Below are 20,392 nucleotides of genomic sequence, written 5' to 3'. Positions count from 1 at the left end.
ATTTTAAAAAGTGATCTGTAACCTGTGATACCTTGACTGTAGGAGTCCAATTTTAGACACCTAGAGTCTGATTTTTCAGAGGAGTTGAAAATGTGCAGCTCCTAATGACCTGGAGTTGTCAGCATTTTGTATTGTGAAAAATCAAATGTTGGGATCTAACATTGGGCACCAAAAACAGGGGCAACCAAAAAGTAAAGGCTGTTTGAGAATTTGTGCCTTTGTTGGCCAAGGTCACAATGAAATGCTGTGCCAGGCCAGGGGAGGGATCCATGCCTCCTGGATCTGCGCTAGTAAAAATAGCTCAGGCCGTTCTGTGATTACTGTCTCTCAATGGCTTCTGGATCAAATGTGCTCACTTTACAAGTAAAAGGATATTTTTTTCTGCCAGCCAATTTAGAATAAATGGTACATCCCTGCTGCACAAGCCAACCCTCAGGCTGTCTCCGCATGGGTGAGAGGGATGACTCACAAATAAGGCAAATTGTTATTGCATAAAATTGGAAAAACCCTGGCTTTGTCTTGCAAAAATGAGTCAACTTTACATTCAAAGCCCAGTAAGTCATAACACTTTTTGAAATATGGTAGGAAGGGATTATTTCCCCATTTTTAAACAGTATCTAAAACATGTTAAGAGCATTCAGAAAGGGTTAGTCCATAATCCATATATAGTGCCTGAGTTTCCCCTCACGCTAGTGAAACTCCATTGACTTTACACTAGATGAGGAGTCAGGCCCACAGAATGTCAATACAATTCTTGATGCTAGGTCTTGTTTTGAGAATCCACGTGGCTTATGTGGTATTTGCAGACCGTCATCACTAAACACATTTACATAATGAAAAAGAACACTGTAGTTGGTACAGGACTATTTAAGCAATACAAAAAAATCTGGGGATGTATAATGGAGCTCTTGTTGTGACAGTCCTGGGCTGATACAAGTCAGCTCAGGTAAGGTATGTATGGAAGGAACAGAGTCTCTCTATGCTGTTCTGTTATCCACAAACTTTGGAACACAGTCAAAAATCTCTACTAGTGTAGACGTTTTTATTTTCTGACACTGCCTCAGTGCTGCTGAGGTTCAGTATCTGACCTGGGGGTAGGCTTTGGCCTTTGGTTGCGCCTCAACTTCTCTCTCTGTAAAATGGGGACATTTACCTACGTCATAGGACTAGAATTCCCTTTTTCCAAAGTGCTTTGAGATTCTTTGCAAGTAAGAACTAGAGAAGTGCTATCAGCATTGTGTTTAGAATCCATTCAAAAAACCAATCACCATAAGGCAGAAATAGCCAAGAGCTGTGGCCCAAGCCTACAACTGGAGATCTGGCAGCACATAAGCCTATGAAGTTGGAAGCAGCAGCTCCTCCTCCTGCAGCCACATCTATGGACCAGTTATGCAGTGGGAGCAGAACTTAGGTTGAGCCTGACACTAATCAGAGGGAAAAAAGAGGCGGCACTGAGCTACTGCAGCATGCAGCCAATGCTCAACAAGGAAGTCAGGGCTCATTTATGCTCCTCTTCCATCCTGCTGTGGGTAGGGGAGTATCTCTGACACTCATATCAGAGCTGAATGGGGCAAAAAGAAAGTGACAGGGACCCACTGGGGCATCCCCAAAGCACCATCCATCCTATACACTGAATATATCTAGGGTCCTGTGGCAATAATACTGTGTGATCATGTAATTAAAGACGGTTTCATTATGCATATACACAAGGGGACTGAATTAAGATTACACAGGAAGGGGCTGCTCTGGCACCAGGCACAGAGGACAGGGAGACTGGCTCTCGTGTGTTCTTAATGGCCCCTGTTCTGACATCTAAGCATCATCGAAGAGGAGGAGGAGAAAGCAGTCACATTGAGGAAAGGTGCAAATACAGGGAAAGTCCTACTCAGTAGAGCAAAAGGCACATCCATTACACCAGTGTAACCTCCTTGTCGAAGTTCAAATCCCTGCTCCAAAGCAAGGAGGTCCCAGAGGCTCTCAGCAGAAGAGCTATGAGATTTTTTTTATTAACATGAGCAAAAAAGTGTTATTTTTTTCTCTAATCGCTTTCTCAGAAAGGGCTGAATGGTTTTACTTGAAGCTTTCCGAAACAAATTGAAGCAAACAGCCGACATGGAAAATTAAAGACCAAATAGTTTAAGTTTGGCAAAGTTCAAAGCAACTGACTAATAATGAGAAGTGTTGGGCAACCTTAACTATAAGCATCAATACCAGCTCCACCTATAACTTCTATGGCCAATTTGCAAATGTAAATCTCACCAGACGCCAGGTTCGTTTGATAGTAAACTGGAACCTTGGATCTTACAGGAGAATTACACTGACACAGCTCCATCTTCCATAGTAAGCTGTGACCATTGGGATCCACTAGAAGTGCAAACTTACATGAAATCACAAGTGGCTCAAATTTATTACTGCTGCACATTTCCAAGTAATGAGAAGACAGGGAGCAGTTCACTGACAAAACATCTTGTTTTTTTTGAAAGTTTAGATTAAAAAGGACACCAACTATACCTCCCACTTCTGTGAAAGTGTTGTACTTGCTGTAATTAGTAACATCTAAAACACTGCTATACATGCACACACATACATATTTGTCTTATTCCCAGTTTTTTCACTCTGAATTTGCCTGCATTGTGTATATTCATGTTTCTCTGTTTCCCCTGCACAGTCAGTTTCACCTAGTATTTTATGCTTTCACACAACTACAAAAAGGGAGAAAAACACTTAAAAAATAAGGAAACATTTGCAGAGACTCAGAGAAGATATAGTACCTGAAACTTCTTAATTCTTTTTTTTGGGATTTTGACTAGATTTCTATTTGATGATGGCCCTTTTCTTTTTTAAAAAATTGATTTTATGGATATTATCGTTAATTTGATAAAAAAATCCCTCTGTTTTGGCTGCTGTACAAAGCTTTTAAAGGTGGAAACAACAAAAATGAAGAAACCAGGAAGAAATACATCATTCTGCAGCAAACCCAGCTTCTTGCTACAAACTGTTTCCTTTTTTGCAAACCTAATTAAATGTATTCTTCCCATACATCTCTGTTTCTTGGGTAATATACTTCACATTACAATAACACAGGACACGTTTTTATTGTAGGATACGGTGTAACAAATTAATTAAAAATGAACAGAAGAACATAAGTCAGGCCAGAGAAATTCACTGTCCCTTCAAACTATTTTCTAGGATGGATCATAGGTTAGTTTCCCTAATAACTAAGAATGGAAAAATATATGATTAAAAACATAGAAAGCAAACAATTTAACAAGAGCGAACGGATTAGTGCTACTGAAGGGAAAAAAGCAATTACCTTGAGAAGAAACAGTTTAAAGTAACGTCTGAACTTGCAGACATTTTAAACACACTAAGCAGAAGGCACATTTCATTTTAAAGGTAAATTTACATTAGAAGGTAAAAAAAGTTAAGCCTAGCCAACCTTTTCCAACAGCAGCATAGTATGTAGTCAAACAACTGTACCTCAATTTATCTGAACTTTCAATGGAAAGATCTGTTTTTTAATTCTTTAAACCAGCTTTGTTAAAGGAGACATTCAAGTTATAAATAAGAAAGTCTCTTTTATATACACCCCTCAGACTATGTCGCTTTCCTCCTGAAAATCAGTTTTTTGTCAAATTTTGCTGAGCTTCGTCACGATTAGTACCCTCACAGTCTGGTCAAAAGCACTGCAGACAAACAGACCCTTTTTGTCAGGGCTCCAATCAAGGCTAGAAATGGGCTGCGTTGACAAAGTCACATTCTGTAAGAGACTGACTGAACCTGCAACCCCCATCTCAACTCCTTCAGAATCCTTCTTTGAGCGCTGAGCAGGGTACTCACTGCCAATAAGAAATAAAACAAAACCAAACAAGCATGGTTTTAGAATATGTACCATAGACAAACACTACAAGAAATACCCACCCACAAACACACATTTGTTTGTTTTTCACAAGTCCAATTAGAAGGTGTCTCAGGTTTCCTAGAGACACTGAAAAGATCTGTGCTAAATATACTGGATCATAGTTAATCCAGCTAAGTCAATTTAAGTGAATAAGGGATAAAATGCTACATGATGAAATTCATCCCAGTTCAGGGAATCCATACAAGGCCATCAGCAGCATTTGAACCCTGCATTCAGGAACAAATTCATACCCCAACATCCAAGCCAGGCATCTCTCACTTCCAGGCTATGGAGCCACTCCATCTGAAGTAGGCTCCATTGGTGCTTACAAAGTCCACACACAGGAGTAAGAGAGGGTGGCCAGGGGATGAAGCTGAAGGATCCATTGGCTCTGCCCACTTCTTGTTAGCATGTGAAGTGTTACCACAGAGCAGTGCTCTATGCCATGTAGGGAATATACACCCCAAGTACAGTCCTCTGTATCCAGCTTATTCTGCACAGAAGAACTGACTAGGGATCCTCAACGAACTCCCCTTGACTCTCAGGATTAGATCCTAAATGTGAAAAGCAGCATTGTCTAATGAACTGAGTGTGAAGCAGTGAGACAGGAGCACCCAAATTCTAACATACCCTTTGTTACTTGCTTGCTGTTTAGTTTTTACCCTTGGGCAAGTGACTTAACTTTTGAGCCTCAGCTTTCTATATATAACTGTAAGGATAATAGTATCAGCAGGGTAGCCGTGTTAGTCTGGATCTGTAAAAGCAGCAAAGAGTCCCGTGGCACCTTATAGACTAACAGACGTATTGGAGCATACCCATGAAAGCTTATACTCCAATACATCTGTTAGTCTACAAGGTGCCACAGGACTCTTTGCAGCTTGTAAGGATAATATTAACCTACCTCATGGACTGGCTATGATGACTAACTTATGTTTGCACAGAGCTTCTAATACGTAAAATGCTAAGTGCTATTAAATAATTTAAGTCCAAAGCCTTTTTATACACTTCTCAGCAATACCTGCCACAACGAGAACTTTAAGAAATCTATTATTCAATTTAACATCTCATGAACTGACAATATAATTTAGATCTTGATTATATTAGGTTAAAGATCAAGGGCTAAATTCATCCTTGCTGTAAACCCACAATGCCAATCAAGTTACAGTAGGGACTTTTTCAGTCTCTATTATGAAGTCCTGCCATGGTGTGAGAAACTACCTATTGTCTGTAATTTAATGAATTTAAATACATCTTTGGTTTGAACATGGGCCCCATACACATCTTCCAGGAAGACTTTTTACAACACATGGTAGTTTTGTTATTTTTTCACCTAATTTAGAGTGGATAGTGAACACTTACTATTTCCAGAGATGAAGGCTCCCAGCTCCTCCACTAGTCATAAAGATATCCCTGTTCTGTGGCAGGTGCCGAACTTGCCACATGGTGGATTTGTGAGCCTAATAAATACCAGAGTTAGACAAAAATTAGTTACAGATTAGTCTCATAAGTAAGGACTTAAGCCCTGATAAATATATCTGAGTGATTACAGTAACTTTAAGCATATTAGTAGTTTTCAAGGGAGTATTCACCTTCAGTAGGACTAGTAAAGTAAGTAAAGTTAAACATGTGCATACGTGCTTGCAAGGCCATAATCAGGAACAAGAATCATGTAACTACTGGATTTCCATACTCAGATATGAAGTAGTCACTATAAAGATAATTATTAATGCTAGCCTATGACTCTTTTCAACAATTACCAGAATTTGCTATCGAACATATTACAAAAGCCATGAAAAAATGAGTAAATATAAAATTCAAATCTAAATCATGTAAGCAGGGCATGTAGCAAGAATCAGAACAAACCAAAAAAGGCTTCAGACAATTATAGATCTCTGCTAGTAAGCAAGTTTCTACATATGTCCCAAAAGGAACGGTTTAACACAAATTATGATAGGATTTTCATTTTAATGTTTTGATTGCCATGAACACAAACTAAATTAATATTTTTAAGTGTTAAATGGTGAAACTAGTACTCTCATTAATACGTTTAATCTATTACAAGCTTTGATGATGTCAAAAAAAAGCAAATTAAATATATTGACATTGACCTATTACTTATTTAAAAAGCCACATTAGTAATTTTATTGTTGAAATGCCTGGCTCTTGCCAGTGAATTTTACTCATCGTCAGACTGCTACTCATACAGGACCTGCACCAAACAACATGGTGGGTAAGAGACATTGGGAGAAGTGGGGAGAGGTCACTAGGGCAAAGATTCTCCATCTTTTGCATTCTGTAGACACCTGTATAGAAAATCTTCTCTCTGGACCTACCTCCACTCCCTGTATCCCCAGTCAAAAAGTGCTTGATTATCTGTGGGCCCTTGGCGGTTCCCAGAATGAAGCTTTCTGAGAAAAACCATTGCAGTAGACTCAGAAAAACTCAGTTTATCTTCAAAAAGAGCAAGGAGTACTTGTGGCACCTTAGAGACTAATACATTTATTTGAGCATAAGCTTTTGTGCGCTAAAACCCACTTCACTGGATGCATGCAGTGGAAAATACAGTAGGAAGATACATCTATACACACACACACACACACACACACACACACACACAGAGAACATGAAAAAATGGGTGTTGCCATACACACTATAATGAGAGTGATCAATTAAGATGAGCTATTATCAGCAGGAGAAAAATATCTTTTATAGTGATAATCAGGATGGCCCATTTCCAACAGTTGACAAGAAGATGAGAGTAACAGTAAGGGGGGGATAAATAAGCACGGGGAAATAGTTTTACTTTGTGTAATGACCCATCCACTCCCAGGCTTTATACTTGGGATACAATTAAGATTCAAGTCCCATCATTTTAGATTGCAATCACTTTTACATTACACTTCCAAGGTACACATCTACTTATTAAACCAATAAATAAGAATACTAAAGCACTGGAAAAGACTCTCTGATAGCTAATAAATGGTGTGCTAGGCTAGGTTATCACATTTAGAAAGAACTCAATATTTACATATGTCCCCCTGGCCTACAAGCAGTGGACATCCTCCATATATCTCATTTCTCTGCTTTTACATCCTCCTCAATGTCTCATATTGTGGTGAGCGTCCTTCTGGCCAAGTCCACCCGCAAAAACCCTGGCCTTAAATGGACAAAAAGGAAACTCCTCTGAACGACAACACTCCCTCCTCCTCAGTGAGTAGATCATGAGCAGAAGCTGAGCCAGAGTCTCCCACACAGCAGCATACAGAACAAGCAGCCTGCTCCACTTTCCACATCTTGAAATGATGTATGTTACCTTTCATATGGTTGATTCATGTTTTTTGAAGTTAAGGTTAGATGCTAACAAGCACTCACAAATCCCACTGAAGTCAGTTGGATGATGGGATGCTCATCACATCATATGACTGCCAATGAACATTCAATCTGCCCAGCTTCACACCTCCTACGCAATAACGTTAAGCTTGCAATGTTTCCAGAGCAGCTTTGGAAGAGTAAGTATGAAATTTCTCCCTTAACAAGAACAGCCTTCCCTTATACCGTACCTTCTCTGAAATGGAAGCAAAACCTTTAGTTGGATGCTGAGTTCTCATATCAAAAACATGAAACTTTCCTTCGAGCGATGTGGCCACTAATTTATTCATATTTATATCTTTTCTGTCAAATTCCACACTGCAAACCTAGAAATAAAACACACACATATTCACTCTAAAATTCAGCTTATCACTGAAGAAGCATTTATTTTAGATTTGTAAAATATGGGCCATCATAATCTCTAGCTACATTTACAATGGTAATAAGAATGCAACTGACTTAAGACACAACCAAATTCAACAAGATCATCTAAAAACACCTGAACCTGCTCAAACAGCATGTTCTCAAAATACCTGCATAAATTGATAGGACTTGCAGCATACTCTGAAAACAAATAATATAGGACAATAGTTCTCAACCTCTTCCCTACTGTGAACCCAAGTTACAAAATAAATAAGTTTCAGGACCCTGTCCATCTAGCCATAAAGATAAGAATGATCCCCAATCTAAGAACCCATGAACTAGGTTTTGTTGGCCCAATGGAGAAAAAATCCTCTGTAGATTTTATCCTAGTGAGAATCTGAGTAGGTTTCAAATAGATATAGTGACCCTTTAATTCTTCCACATTACAAACAAATTTAAATTAAAACATGCCTTTATGACACATTACCCCGTTCTTAATGTTGGTCTCCCATCGCAATGACATGTTTTTTAGGTCAAATAATTTAATGTCACCATTGTCATAGCCAGCACACACAACACGCTCCTCTTGATTGTAGGCATTGCCTGGAAATAAAGAGACAACTATTTAGATGTATAAAAAATTATCCCCACCACACTGTAAAACAGTCATGAATTAAAGTCTGCAATTTTAACCTGTATTTGTACCAGAAAAAAAAGTCATTGGAACGTTTGTAATTAGCGTGTTAGGTGAAGGATCTGATTTTCAAGTAGTTTTCAAAATAGCTAGTTCTACCCTTTAAAACAAAAGTACCCAACTGATCATCCCCCTGATTCCTGCCTAAATTGCATACACCACCTCATATATGTATGCATCCCCTCCAGAAATGGTTGTGTCTGCTTATCAATATATGTTCCTGGGTCTAATAACCAATTTCTGCATAGCAATTCAAATAGATGTTGGTGCCTGGAAAACTATAGACAATTTCTCTCTGTTCCTATATAATATGATGAATTTTCAGAAAATATTCTAATATATTTAATTCATGCAATTTAAAAATACAATGTTCTCTAAACAGTAGATGACGTGCCTGATCCTGATACTCCTATTCACATAAGCAATCCAAAAGCATCCGGCATGTGACTATATTCTGAACCATACACAGGCTTTGCAGTACACCATGGCACAGAGACAGCTTTAGTAGACCTTCTCTCTGCAGTCTTCAACACATTCCATCATAAGAGCCCTGCTGAGCTGCTTGCAAGACCTAGCTGTAGGGGATGGTGCAATACTATTATAAATCATTTCTCTCTAACAGTACCCAAGAAATAATGACAGAAAGCGCTCATCTCCAAGAGTCCTCACATATGGAGTTCCACAGAAATCAAAACTGTCTCCCTCAACTTCAGTATCTGTAGAACTCTTGGAAAGGATCTGAGAGATATGGGAGCTGTTGCCAAAAATACATTGATGACACCAAGCTCTGTAAAAACCTTCTCAGCTGACACGATCACCTATGCATCACTGTCTGAAAGAAATTAGCAACAGGGTGACAAGCAGATGGCTCAGATTGCACTCAGGCAAGATTTAAGCAATGCTGAAGGGAAAGGGAAATAATGAGAAGCTAGTGAAGGCTCTGCACATCACTTGTCAAGGTAGTACATAGTCTCTGGGTCTTAGCCCTGGTTTACACTGCAAGCTTTTGTCGATACAAGTACATCACTAAGGAGTATGGAAAATCCACATCCCTAAGCGACGCAGTTATACCGACCCAACACCCAGTGCAGACAGCTATATATCGACGGAAGGTCTTCTCTCGTTAACATAGCTGCTAACTCTTGGGGAGGTGGAGTACCTACACCAAACAGAGAAGCTCTCCCATTGGCATAGATAGTGTCTTCACTACAAAGGCACAGCAGTACTGTACGTGTAGACAAGACCTTAGTGGAGTCATCACTAATTCTGAACACTTAGATAGCAACAGTGATAAGCAATGCCTTCCACTACTTTATCAGAAAAGTACAGCTTTTACTATGGATTTAATGGCAGTAATCCAAGCATTTATCACTAAACTGATCAATTTAACCCACTGAATCTCTAGCTAATGATGGAGGAAACCAAAAATACCAGCTTGTAGAGCACACAGAAATGGGTCTCCTTAGCAAGAAAAATGCTGAAAACACAGACGGATACTCTGCTCAGTTCATTAGCTCCCAGTTCAAGTCTCTGTTCTTAATATTTAAGGCAATTAAGTTGGAACTGTGCTACATCAGAGACGGGCTCTCAATCCACGGAGTCAGCTAAATTCTTCCTGGACAATGCAGCTACAAGTACTGGGATTAACCTTTCCAGAGTCAGAGATAAGCTCTTCACTGCAGGAGGCCATTGTCTGTGGAACAGACTTATGTCTTTCTGTAAATTAAGTCGAAATCTGATTGCTTTCAGAGTATTTTGCAAGACTTGTCTTTGACAGTTTTGGGAATGCCTTTTTGCAAAAAGGCAATGAATAACAAAGCTACATAGTAAGCAAAAGTTAACTAACAGGAGAGCAGTGAAAAGCAGCATCTGCTATGGCGCGATCTCCATACAAAACTTAATTACTGTATGGAGGTACTAAGGTACTTATATAATCTTTACTTATGCACGTTATCCCATTGAAGTCAACAGGACTATTTGCATGTCTGAAGATTATTCACATCAGGAAAGGCAGAAGGATCAGATTATTTCTGAATGAAAATGCACAACTAAAGGGAAAGATGCACTAAATATCTTCAGGTTTCAGAGTAGCAGCCGTGTTAGTCTGTATACACAAAAAGAAGAGGAGTACCTGTGGCACCTTAGAGACTAACAAATTTATCTGAGTATAAGCTTTTGTGAGCTACAGACTAAAACTTAGTCTCTAAGGTGCCACAAGTACTCCTTTTCTTTTTGTAAATATCTTCAGTGTAAATCCCAGTTTATTTCCCCCATACACAGCTGAACACAGAAGAGCCATATGAGAGGAAGGAAAAGCATTAATTGGCCATTTTCCATAACCAACAGGCACTGCAAGAATGGCATGGGTTAAAAAGTACAGAAAGTAGTTTAAGTTGTACATTACCACATTTCTTGACTTAGAAAGTTTAACAGAAATAGTCACGATTTGTTTGTTTTGATTGTCTTGATTATCGCCTCCCTGCTTCCAGTGGCAGACGAAATGGATAGCTGCTTGCAAGTTACAGAGTAAAACTGAAAAGCTTATCAATTTACCAAATGCTACTGTCCAGCAGTCTCTCTTGCTCTCGCCTTGTACTGGTTCCATATTAGCAACAGGTGTATCTTTTTGTCTTGGGTCCCACACTTTCACAGTTCCTGTAATAATAATTATACTGAATTTTAGATTACTGATACAGTAGCATGTTGTATGCATTCTCCACTCTCCAACTTGCTTTAGGGAAGACATTCCAAACATTTGCATGTCTGATCTCTAAAAAGCTGATTGCATGTATGGAAAGAAAAACAGAGCAGAAATGAGGAAAAGGGTTTGTTTCAATACTTGAAAAGTTCACTGACACACAGCCTATCCAATTTCAACTAAGTAATAGTATGATTCACATTGCTAAACAGAATTGTCTACAGTTTGCTTTAAGTTCTAGCCTTCTTCCTAACCCTATCTTCATTCCATGGAAGTGGTACAGTTTCCACAGCTCATTTGCCATAATTTGTATTTACCTTGTTTCATATTCATTCCTTTCCACCCTCTGTTATGTTGATTTTTTTTTTTTTTTTTTGGGCTACAGCCTCTAAATGAAGTGAAAACTTTGTCCCGTCGGACTTAAAATAGAACAAACAGCATATAGATCTCATTGCAATATAATTGCAACCATATCAGATGGCAGCCAGAGGTTCCCACAGTTGAAGAGACCCACCTCGTCATTACAAAATTCACTAGGCTAAGAAAAATAACTGCCAAGGTGTGGTAATGGATTGGAGCAATCAATAACTCTTGCAATCAACAAACCAGTTTTCCCACTGGCACTCAAGTAAACTGCCATCTCCTCCCCACCTCCACATTTAATTGCATTGGTTTTAAAAACCATGATTGTTTCAAAACAAAAAGGTCAGTTGGGCAATTTTCAATATGTCATAGGGCTAACAGCAGCAGTCACAGGAGCCACCCATAGATACAGAAGCTGCCTCCATTATAGCTATCAGCAGCTGCTTAAAAAAAGTTGCAAATGGCTTTAAAACATTCCACCTTATGCATGAACATAAAAAGGCATGAGAATGTGTAAAATAGGGCATCTATCCCCTTTAAGGGCAGTTGTGACCCTGAGTCAGCCAGCCTTGTTCCAAGGCTTGGCTGCTTTAAGAAGTGGCATTCTGGGACTTATAGGAAGGACAAGCCAAGCTAAAGTAAGTCCTCTGACATGGCTATAGTAGAGGAAACACCTGTGGCTCAGTCACTTAGTAAAGAGAGAGACCCCTGTAGGAGGCTAAGCTTGCTGGGCAAGGGAACCTCAGTTAGGAGGGTCTGTAAGAAAGGCCAGACTGGAGGCCTTGGATGTAGAGTAACAGTCAAGCAGAGTGTAGGAGGAAGCCCATTCACTGGCCCTGCACCATCAGGGAAAAGAAACTGTTTGAATCTGGGGAGTGCTTGAAAGGACTGTGAAGTCTTGGAGAGTGAGCTAGAAGACTTGCTTTGAGCTGAATTGTTATTTATGTTGATAAATCAGACCCTAGGAGGGGAGAGTCAGTTCAAAAGCATCAGTGATGTGGCACTATGATTGACACGGAAGAAGGTAAATTAAGGCACTGGATGTGCCCAACTGGATAAGCTGCTGCTAACCAATTCCTTCTAGGCCCCACATGAGCTGGCTAAAATGTATTTTATCCTATTAGGCCAGTTTTTAAAGTTTCATTGTAAAGTCAATGCAGACTGGGTTCAAACTCTAATCAAATCTTGTAAATAGTATTTTCTTGGCAAAGATTAAAGGAACTTTAAGGCTTGCTAACTCACCATCTCGGCTCCCGGTCACAATTTCTGGTGCTCCTTCTCCAATCCCTAAGCCACCTACGCCATCTATACTATTTATGATTTCTTTATGGCCCTTCACAGAGTACACTGGAATCTCTGGAGCTTCCAGGTTCCTAGACAACAGAAAAGGACAGTATATTGTATACATGTTCCATGGTGCTCTACTTTACTGTACAAAAGGAAGAGAACGCTGTATCCGAATGCAGGCTACAAATGCAACATGATGGCTCAGACTTGCGCTGAGAACAACACAGCAAAGTTACAACCATAAGGCTTTCTTCTAGAAAGGTCTAAAATGGAAAAGGGTGAAACTGTTTCCCCACTCGTGTATGATTTCATCTACTTTTGAGGCTGTTCAGAATTGCTCTATTAACTCCAAAAAAATGTGTGGATCTCGAATATTCATCTGACTAGTCACTCTTACCATGCAAATGAATCTGCCCTGGCAGCTATGTGCCTTAACTAGTCAATCATTTAAAATCAGCTAGTCTCAGTCAGTATTGCACAAATCACTGGTCAGAATGAGCAAGAAAAATAATTTCCCTGAATTAGGGATCAGAATGCAACTAAAGCTGGTTAAGTTCTGTGAAGTAGAAATTTCATTGAGAGAATGCTACATCTAGGTACTGAATGTCATTTATGAAAAAGCATGTTGAAGCTGAGCAGCTGGAAGCTTACAACAAAACAGGTTAAAGGGAACAGTGCATACAGATCTCGATCTACCCACAAACACGAAGAGCCAGGTAATACTATTGAGAATATCTGCTTTACTGTTCAATTCATTTTTCTACGTTAAACTCCTCAATGTCCTACAAGTTGCATGACATCATACTACCCAAATTTATATTTGGTATACAAATTTTAGAATAGTATTTTAGTCTAGGACAACTCCAAAAAATTAGAATCCTCACATTACAAACTTTTAATATTGTTTATTAGGATGGACTCAGGGTCAAAATGTTGTATCTAACTGTATTTTCAGTGAGGATTTAAGATGACCCTTTGGATCCATTTTAACCAATTCTCTGCCTGAAGATCTTCATCTTTAAAGGAAAGTCCATCATTTCTGCTTTAATAGTGGTCTTCTATTTGGAATCCTCCCAGGTTCTTACTTTTCTTCTAATTTTCCAATTCTGCTTTGTCTCTCCTCAATTCCTTGTCATTTAAAGAGCAACCATACAAACTAACAGTCACTCTCTATCAATACCATTCTTAATATTCCAGTGAAATGGAACCTTTCACTAGTCTCTTGGTGGAATGCTAATAAATTGTATCAGATAATTAAAATCTATTTTGAAAGTCTGTAAAGGTTTCCTTTTATATTTTCAAAAAATTTACCGACTTGTATTAATCTGAACATGTTCTCTGAATCCGGCTGTTGGTAACAATAGCCAAAGCATTAAGAAAAACGTGTTCATAATCTGAACTGTAAATTGAATGTTGAAAATAAACCTCATTTTAGAAACTGCCAGAACACATATGGCTGTTATTTTTTACCCAAAAGCCTCTTTTCCACATGAGGAACCTTTAGGAATAGGAACAGCTTTCTGCTACCTGGAGCTAGAAGATTTAAATGAATCAACAATATGTTGTTTTGTCTTAATTTTGTTCAATAGTTTTACTTAGGATGTGAATTCTTCAGGAAGAGACTGTCTCTGTTTGAGTGTGTATGCAGTGCTTACCACTCAAGGGAATCTGATCCATGACTGGGGTCCCTAGGCACAACTATAATACAGATAAACACACAAAAACAGGGCAAATACAATAGGCCTGAAATGTGAGTTCAAGTATATCATGTACAGTAAGGGGTATCCTGAGAGGAGCTAGTATTCTTACCATATATTAAGGTTTCCACCAAAGTCCCCAGTAGCTAGATATCTCTGCTGTAGAGATGTAGCACCAAAAGTTCCACATTTAATAGGTTTGGCCTTTTCAATCTAAAAAGGGTAAAATTTTTGTTAGCATATCAAAAAATCTCAAAAAAACCACACAATGGATAAGCAGCTGCTTGAAAGCCACACTACTAGCAGGCTTCAGTGAACTTTCAATAAGATATTCAGTATGAAATGCAAACAAAATATTCTGTGGCAAAGGTATACCACATTTTAGCTTATTCTATGATTTTAAAATTTCATATCACTACATAATGTCGATTTGATTGATTAAGAAAATAATCATTCATTCTCCTTCCCTCTACCCATCTCACTAATAATACTCAAAGGCTGTTGTCGCTACTGATTTGCAAACATAAAGCAGAGGAAATTTTAGCTCTTCTTAGAGATCTGCTAGCATGAACATAAGAGATAATTAAGCCATTCTTTCTATTAGTCTGGAGCAACACTGTTTGTGTGCCTTATATGTTGCATCCCTACAGAACCCTATAACTTGAGAAAGTTTATGTACTATTATCCCTGTAGATCTTAAACTCTCTTTATACAACTGAAAAGGAGTACTTGTGGCACCTTAGAGACTAACCAATTTATTTGAGCATAAGCTTTCATGAGCTACAGCTCACTTCATCGGATCTGTAGCTCACGAAAGCTCATGCTCAAATAAATTGGTTAGTCTATAAAGTGCCACAAGTACTCCTTTTCTTTTTGCGAATACAGACTAACACGGCTGTTACTCTGAAACCTGTCTTTATACAACTGAGGCACTATTGTTACTGCAGATTAGTAAATCCTCAAAGGTTACTTCAATTTAAAAAACAACTGCTCTACGTAAGCACTCTGTGCACCTAAAAAGCCATCATGGTGCCTAAAATTGATGAAACCTTGTATAACTAGTGTCAACAACGTTGTATACATTCTTTACACATGTAGCTACTAACTGAATACCTACAAGCACTCAACGTGGAGAGGACTCATGAAAATCTTTAGTTATATGGCCAAACGCTGGACCTTAAGAAGGAGAATTTTGGCATTTAAAACAAACAGTAAGTTTTGAGAATTTTACTTGAAAAGATATCATTTTCAAGACTAACTAATAAACAGATGCAAAAAGATTATTAAAGCTCAATGGAACATCAAAAATCATGAATTAGACTCCCAAAAAGATGAGATTTAAAAAATAAAACTGAAGTTCTTTTTATTTGCCCTCTGGGTTTTAAGCACTCAGGGTCACATTCTCAACCTTTTCTTCACAGCCAAGAGAGCTAGGAACTATTTTTGGTTTTAAATTGAAGATGAGATTCCCACAATCACATGAATCCAGAAGCTGGAGCTTTAAACCCTCCCAACGTGAGACCTGGCAACAGTGTAACTAGGCTACACCTCCACAACAGGAGGCTGTTGAAACCTAACGATGTCCAGCCACCACAATCCCTTTTAAAAAGGAGCAGATAAATTTGGGTGTGTCCCAGTAACAGCCAGGATAAGGGTTTTGGGGATATGTGCATAATTGTGAGATAGTAATGGACAGAAATTGATTTAGAGGAGAGGTGGCATTTCCCCCTCACCCGCACAACTGATGAACAGAAAAGAAACCAGGTAGAGGATCCAGCTAGAGGAACCTCAGCTAGTTAGTGAGAAGCATTTAAGGTCAAGGAGTACTAGGCTGGAGGATGCATATTATAGTCTGGGGATAAGGGAGGAGTATTTTGAGAGCACATCCTGCTCTAAAATCCAAATAAAGTACTGTCTGATTTGTAAAAACTCGATTAGGAACAGTAAACTGGATAACACATTCATATATACATACAGCAGAAAAAGCTACCTGAGCTGATTTTAGGAAACAAATTAGCAGCCAGCATTATTGCAAGGTGCCTGCTAAAATCCCTGAGACCCCCAACTGAAGCAAGAAAGTACTACTCTAATTACAACAATAACAAAAATATTTAGCTTCAAATCATGAAAAAAATGTTACAGACAGAAGGTTTTTGCCATCCTGAGTTGAACAGTAAGAAGTCAGACTAAACTTTTTAAAAGATAAGGAGAAAAATTTAAATGTTCCTTTCACATTTCTAATGTATTACTTTCAATGGGGGAGGGGAGAAAAGAACTCTAGACAACACAGCTAGGATCTTTAAATTTTAAACCTATTTTAAAACAGCCTTGGTAGAACCACTCCTTCACCCTCTCTTCACATCCTCCCACAATGCATGCAGCATATAGCTTTCAGAGTAACAGCCATGTTAGTCTGTATTAGCAAAAAGAAAAGGAGTACTTGTGGCACCTTAGAGACTAACCAATTTATTTGAGCATGAGCTTTCATGAGCTACAGCTCACTTCATCGGATGCATACTGTGGAAAGTGTAGAAGACCTTTTTATACACACAAAGCATGAAAAAATACCTCCCCCCATCTCACTCTCCTGCTGGTAATAGCTTATCTAAAGTGATCACTCTCCTTACAATGTGTATGATAATCAAGGTGGGCCATTTCCAGCACAAATCCAGGGTTTAACAAGAACGTCTGGGGGGGAGGGTGGGGGGTGTAGGAAAAAACAAGGGGAAATAGGTTACCTCAGGCCCTACGCTACCAGCACTCCCAGCTACCTTCGAGACACCACTGACTTCCTGAGGAAAGTACAATCCATCGGTGGTCTTCCTGATAACACCATCCTGGCCACTATGGATGTAGAAGCCCTCTACACCAACATTCCACACAAAGATGGACTACAAGCCGTCAAGAACACTATCCCCGATAACGTCACGGCTAACCTGGTGGCTGAACTTTCTGACTTTGTCCTCACCCATAACTATTTCACATTTGGGGACAATGTATACCTTCAAATCAGCAGCACTGCTATGGGTACCCGCATGGCCCCACAGTATACCAACATTTTTATGGCTGACTTAGAACAATGTTTCCTCAGCTCTCGTCCCCTAACGCCCCTACTCTACTTGCGCTATATTGATGACATCTTCATCATCTGGACCCATCGAAAAGAAGCCCTTGAGGAATTCCACCATGATTTCAACAATTTCCATCCCACCATCAACCTCAGCCTGGTCCAGTCCACACAAGAGATCCACTTCCTAGATACTACAGTGCTCATAAACGATGGTCACATAAACACAACCCTATACCGGAAACCTACTGATCGCTATTCCTACCTTCATGCCTCCAGCTTTCACCCTGACCACACCACAAGATCCATTGTCTACAGCCAAGCTCTGCGATACAACCGCATTTGCTCCAACCCCTCAGACAGAGACAAACACCTACAAGAGCTCTATCAAGCATTCTTACAACTACAATACCCACCTGCGGATGTGAAGAAACAGATTGATAAAGCCAGAAGAGTTCCCAGAAGTCACCTACTACAGGACAGGCCCAACAAAGAAAGTAACAGAATGCCACTAGCCATCACCTTCAGCCCCCAACTAAAACCCCTCCAACGCATTATTAAGGATCTACAACCTATCCTGAAGGATGACCCAACACTCTCACAAATCTTGGGAGACAGACAGCCCCTCAACCTGAAGCAAAGACTCACCAGCAACCACATACCACACAACAGAACCACTAACCCAGGAACCTATCCTTGCAACAAAGCCCGTTGCCAACTATGCCCACATATCTATTCAGGGGACACCATCATAGGGCCTAATAACATCAGCCACACTATCAGAGGCTCGCTCACCTGCACATCTACCAATGTGATATATGCCATCATGTGCCAGCAATGCCCCTCTGCCATGTACATTGGTCAAACTGGACAGTCTCTACGTAAAAAAATAAATGGACACAAATCAGATGTCAAGAATTAGAACATTCTTAAACCAGTCGGAGAACACTTCAATCTCTCTGGTCACGCGATTACAGACATGAAAGTTGCGATATTACAACAAAAAAACTTCAAATCCAGACTCCAGCGAGAGACTGCTGAATTCGAATTCATTTGCAAATTGGATACAATTAACTTAGGCTTGAATAGAGACTGGGAGTGGCTAAGTCATTATGCCAGGTAACCTATTTCCCCTTGTTTTTTCCTACCCCCCCACCCCCAGACGTTCTTGTTAAACCTTGGATTTGTGCTGGAAATGGCCCAACTTGATTATCATACAAATTGTAAGGAGAGTGATCACTTTAGATAAGCTATTACCAGCAGGAGAGTGGGGTGGGGGAAGGTATTTTTTCATTCTTTGTGTGTATAAAAAGATGGATGAAGTGAGCTGTAGCTCATGAAAGCTTATGCTCAAATAAACTGGTTAGTCGCTAAGGTGCCACAAGTACTCCTTTTCTTTTAGCATATAACTCATATGCTGTTGTGGCAGCAGCACAAAGTGAGAAATGAAGCTAGCCAGTTTCTAGGAAATATCAATGTAATACCTGTCACTGAAGCAGATGCATTTTAAAGATGATCTTCAAAGTTCGGTTTTTGTAATTGGGTTTATGTCCTTTTTTTATGATACATAAAGTTGGCCTGAAAGTTTATTGTTTACATTTTTTACCTTGTCAATAAAAGTTGGCCTGTGTGCAATTTGATTGCCACCCTTCACTCCAGTGGTGACTGCATTTCACTGCTACATATGGTTTACCAGACGACTTTGGGGTCCTTTGAGACTGAGGGCACGTCTTCACTAGCAACATTAAAGCACTGGTCGTGGCAGTGCTTTAACGTGGCTGTGTAGTCACGGCATAGCGCTAGGAGAGAGCTTTCCCAGTGCTATAAAAAAAACCACTTCCACAAAGGGAACAGCTCCCAGCACTGGTGCACTTTACAGCGCTGAAACTTGCAGGGCTCACAGGGGGTGTTTTTTCATACCCCTGAGCGAGAACATTGCAGCACTGTAAAGTGCCAGTGTAGAAAAGCCCCAAAGGTGCCCTTAAAACATAGCATATGAAGTGAAATTCATGTACCTTATTGATGACTGCAGCAAGAAAGACTCAATTGTTTGACCAGATCTTTTCCATCTTTCATTTGTCAGGTGTGAGAGAAAAATGGGTCCGTTCTCTGCAGTTTTCCAGTATCCACGTTTACAGACTGGAAGCCAGGTGCTGACAGCATGGTGGGGTCATTTTAAAAAGTCAGAGGATAGCTTTGTGCTTCCACACAGCAAGGGGCTGGGATGGCACAAGGCTTGTGCTCCGCAGCGGACTCCACGCAGGCCGGGCGCGTGCCCCAGCGTTGCTATAGCAACCACCCCTCGCGGAGCCGGGGCTGTGGGCCCCAGCGTTGCTATAGCAACCACCCCTCGCGGAGCCGGGGCTGTGGGCCCCAGCGTTGCTATAGCAACCACCCCTCGCGGAGCCGGGGCTGCGGGTACTAGAGGGGCAGGACTGTCCCGGGGCCTCCTGGCCCCCACAGGAACAGAGAGCCGCTCACGGGGGCGGGACACAAAGAAGGGCCGATAAGAGCCACGGGCCTGAGAACAGCAGAGACCGAGACGCGGGAAGCAGGTGTAGCGGTTACCGTGGGGCTGCTCCCTGCAGCGCCCACGAGGTGTGTGTGTGGGGGGGGAGAGGGTCGTTGTATGAGCAGCCCCCCACCGCCCCAAAGGGCAGGGTGTCCGCAGCACCCGGGGGCGGTGGCGGGCCCCGCGCCGGCCGGCCGGCCACTCACCTCGCGCAGCAGGCTGAGGCGGCCGCTCTGCAGCTCGTAGAGCTGGATGACGCCGGTGCCGCGCGGGACGCTGCCGAGGCAGAGGAGGCGCGCGCTGCACGGCACCCATTTGCACTCGAACACGGTGTAGTTCAGCGACTGCTGCACGTGCGTGATCAGCTGCGGCTTCTCCAGCCCCGCGCCCGACATACCGCGCGCCGGCGCCGCCCCAACCGCCACGGCCTTTGGCGACTAC

General features: G+C 40.7%; 1 protein-coding gene across 1 annotated transcript; it reads right to left on the bottom strand.

The window, feature by feature from the left end:
* Window positions 1-2,831: 2,831 nt before the first annotated feature.
* Window positions 2,832-20,355, bottom strand: DNAAF10 (dynein axonemal assembly factor 10). Its single transcript, XM_077814011.1, has 8 exons — window positions 20,158-20,355; window positions 14,485-14,585; window positions 12,631-12,761; window positions 10,881-10,982; window positions 8,121-8,236; window positions 7,462-7,596; window positions 5,261-5,358; window positions 2,832-3,839 (listed from the first exon to the last, which is right to left on the bottom strand). Exons 1-8 carry the CDS (start codon window positions 20,344-20,346, stop codon window positions 3,632-3,634), a joined length of 1,080 nt encoding a protein of 359 aa, XP_077670137.1. The 5' UTR covers window positions 20,347-20,355; the 3' UTR covers window positions 2,832-3,631.
* Between the last annotated feature and the right edge of the window lie 37 nt (window positions 20,356-20,392).

This window comes from Eretmochelys imbricata, chromosome 3 (genome assembly GCF_965152235.1).
Source record: "Eretmochelys imbricata isolate rEreImb1 chromosome 3, rEreImb1.hap1, whole genome shotgun sequence".
Lineage (NCBI taxonomy): Eukaryota > Metazoa > Chordata > Testudines > Cheloniidae > Eretmochelys > Eretmochelys imbricata.
This window is presented reverse-complemented; position numbering and strand designations above follow the sequence as displayed.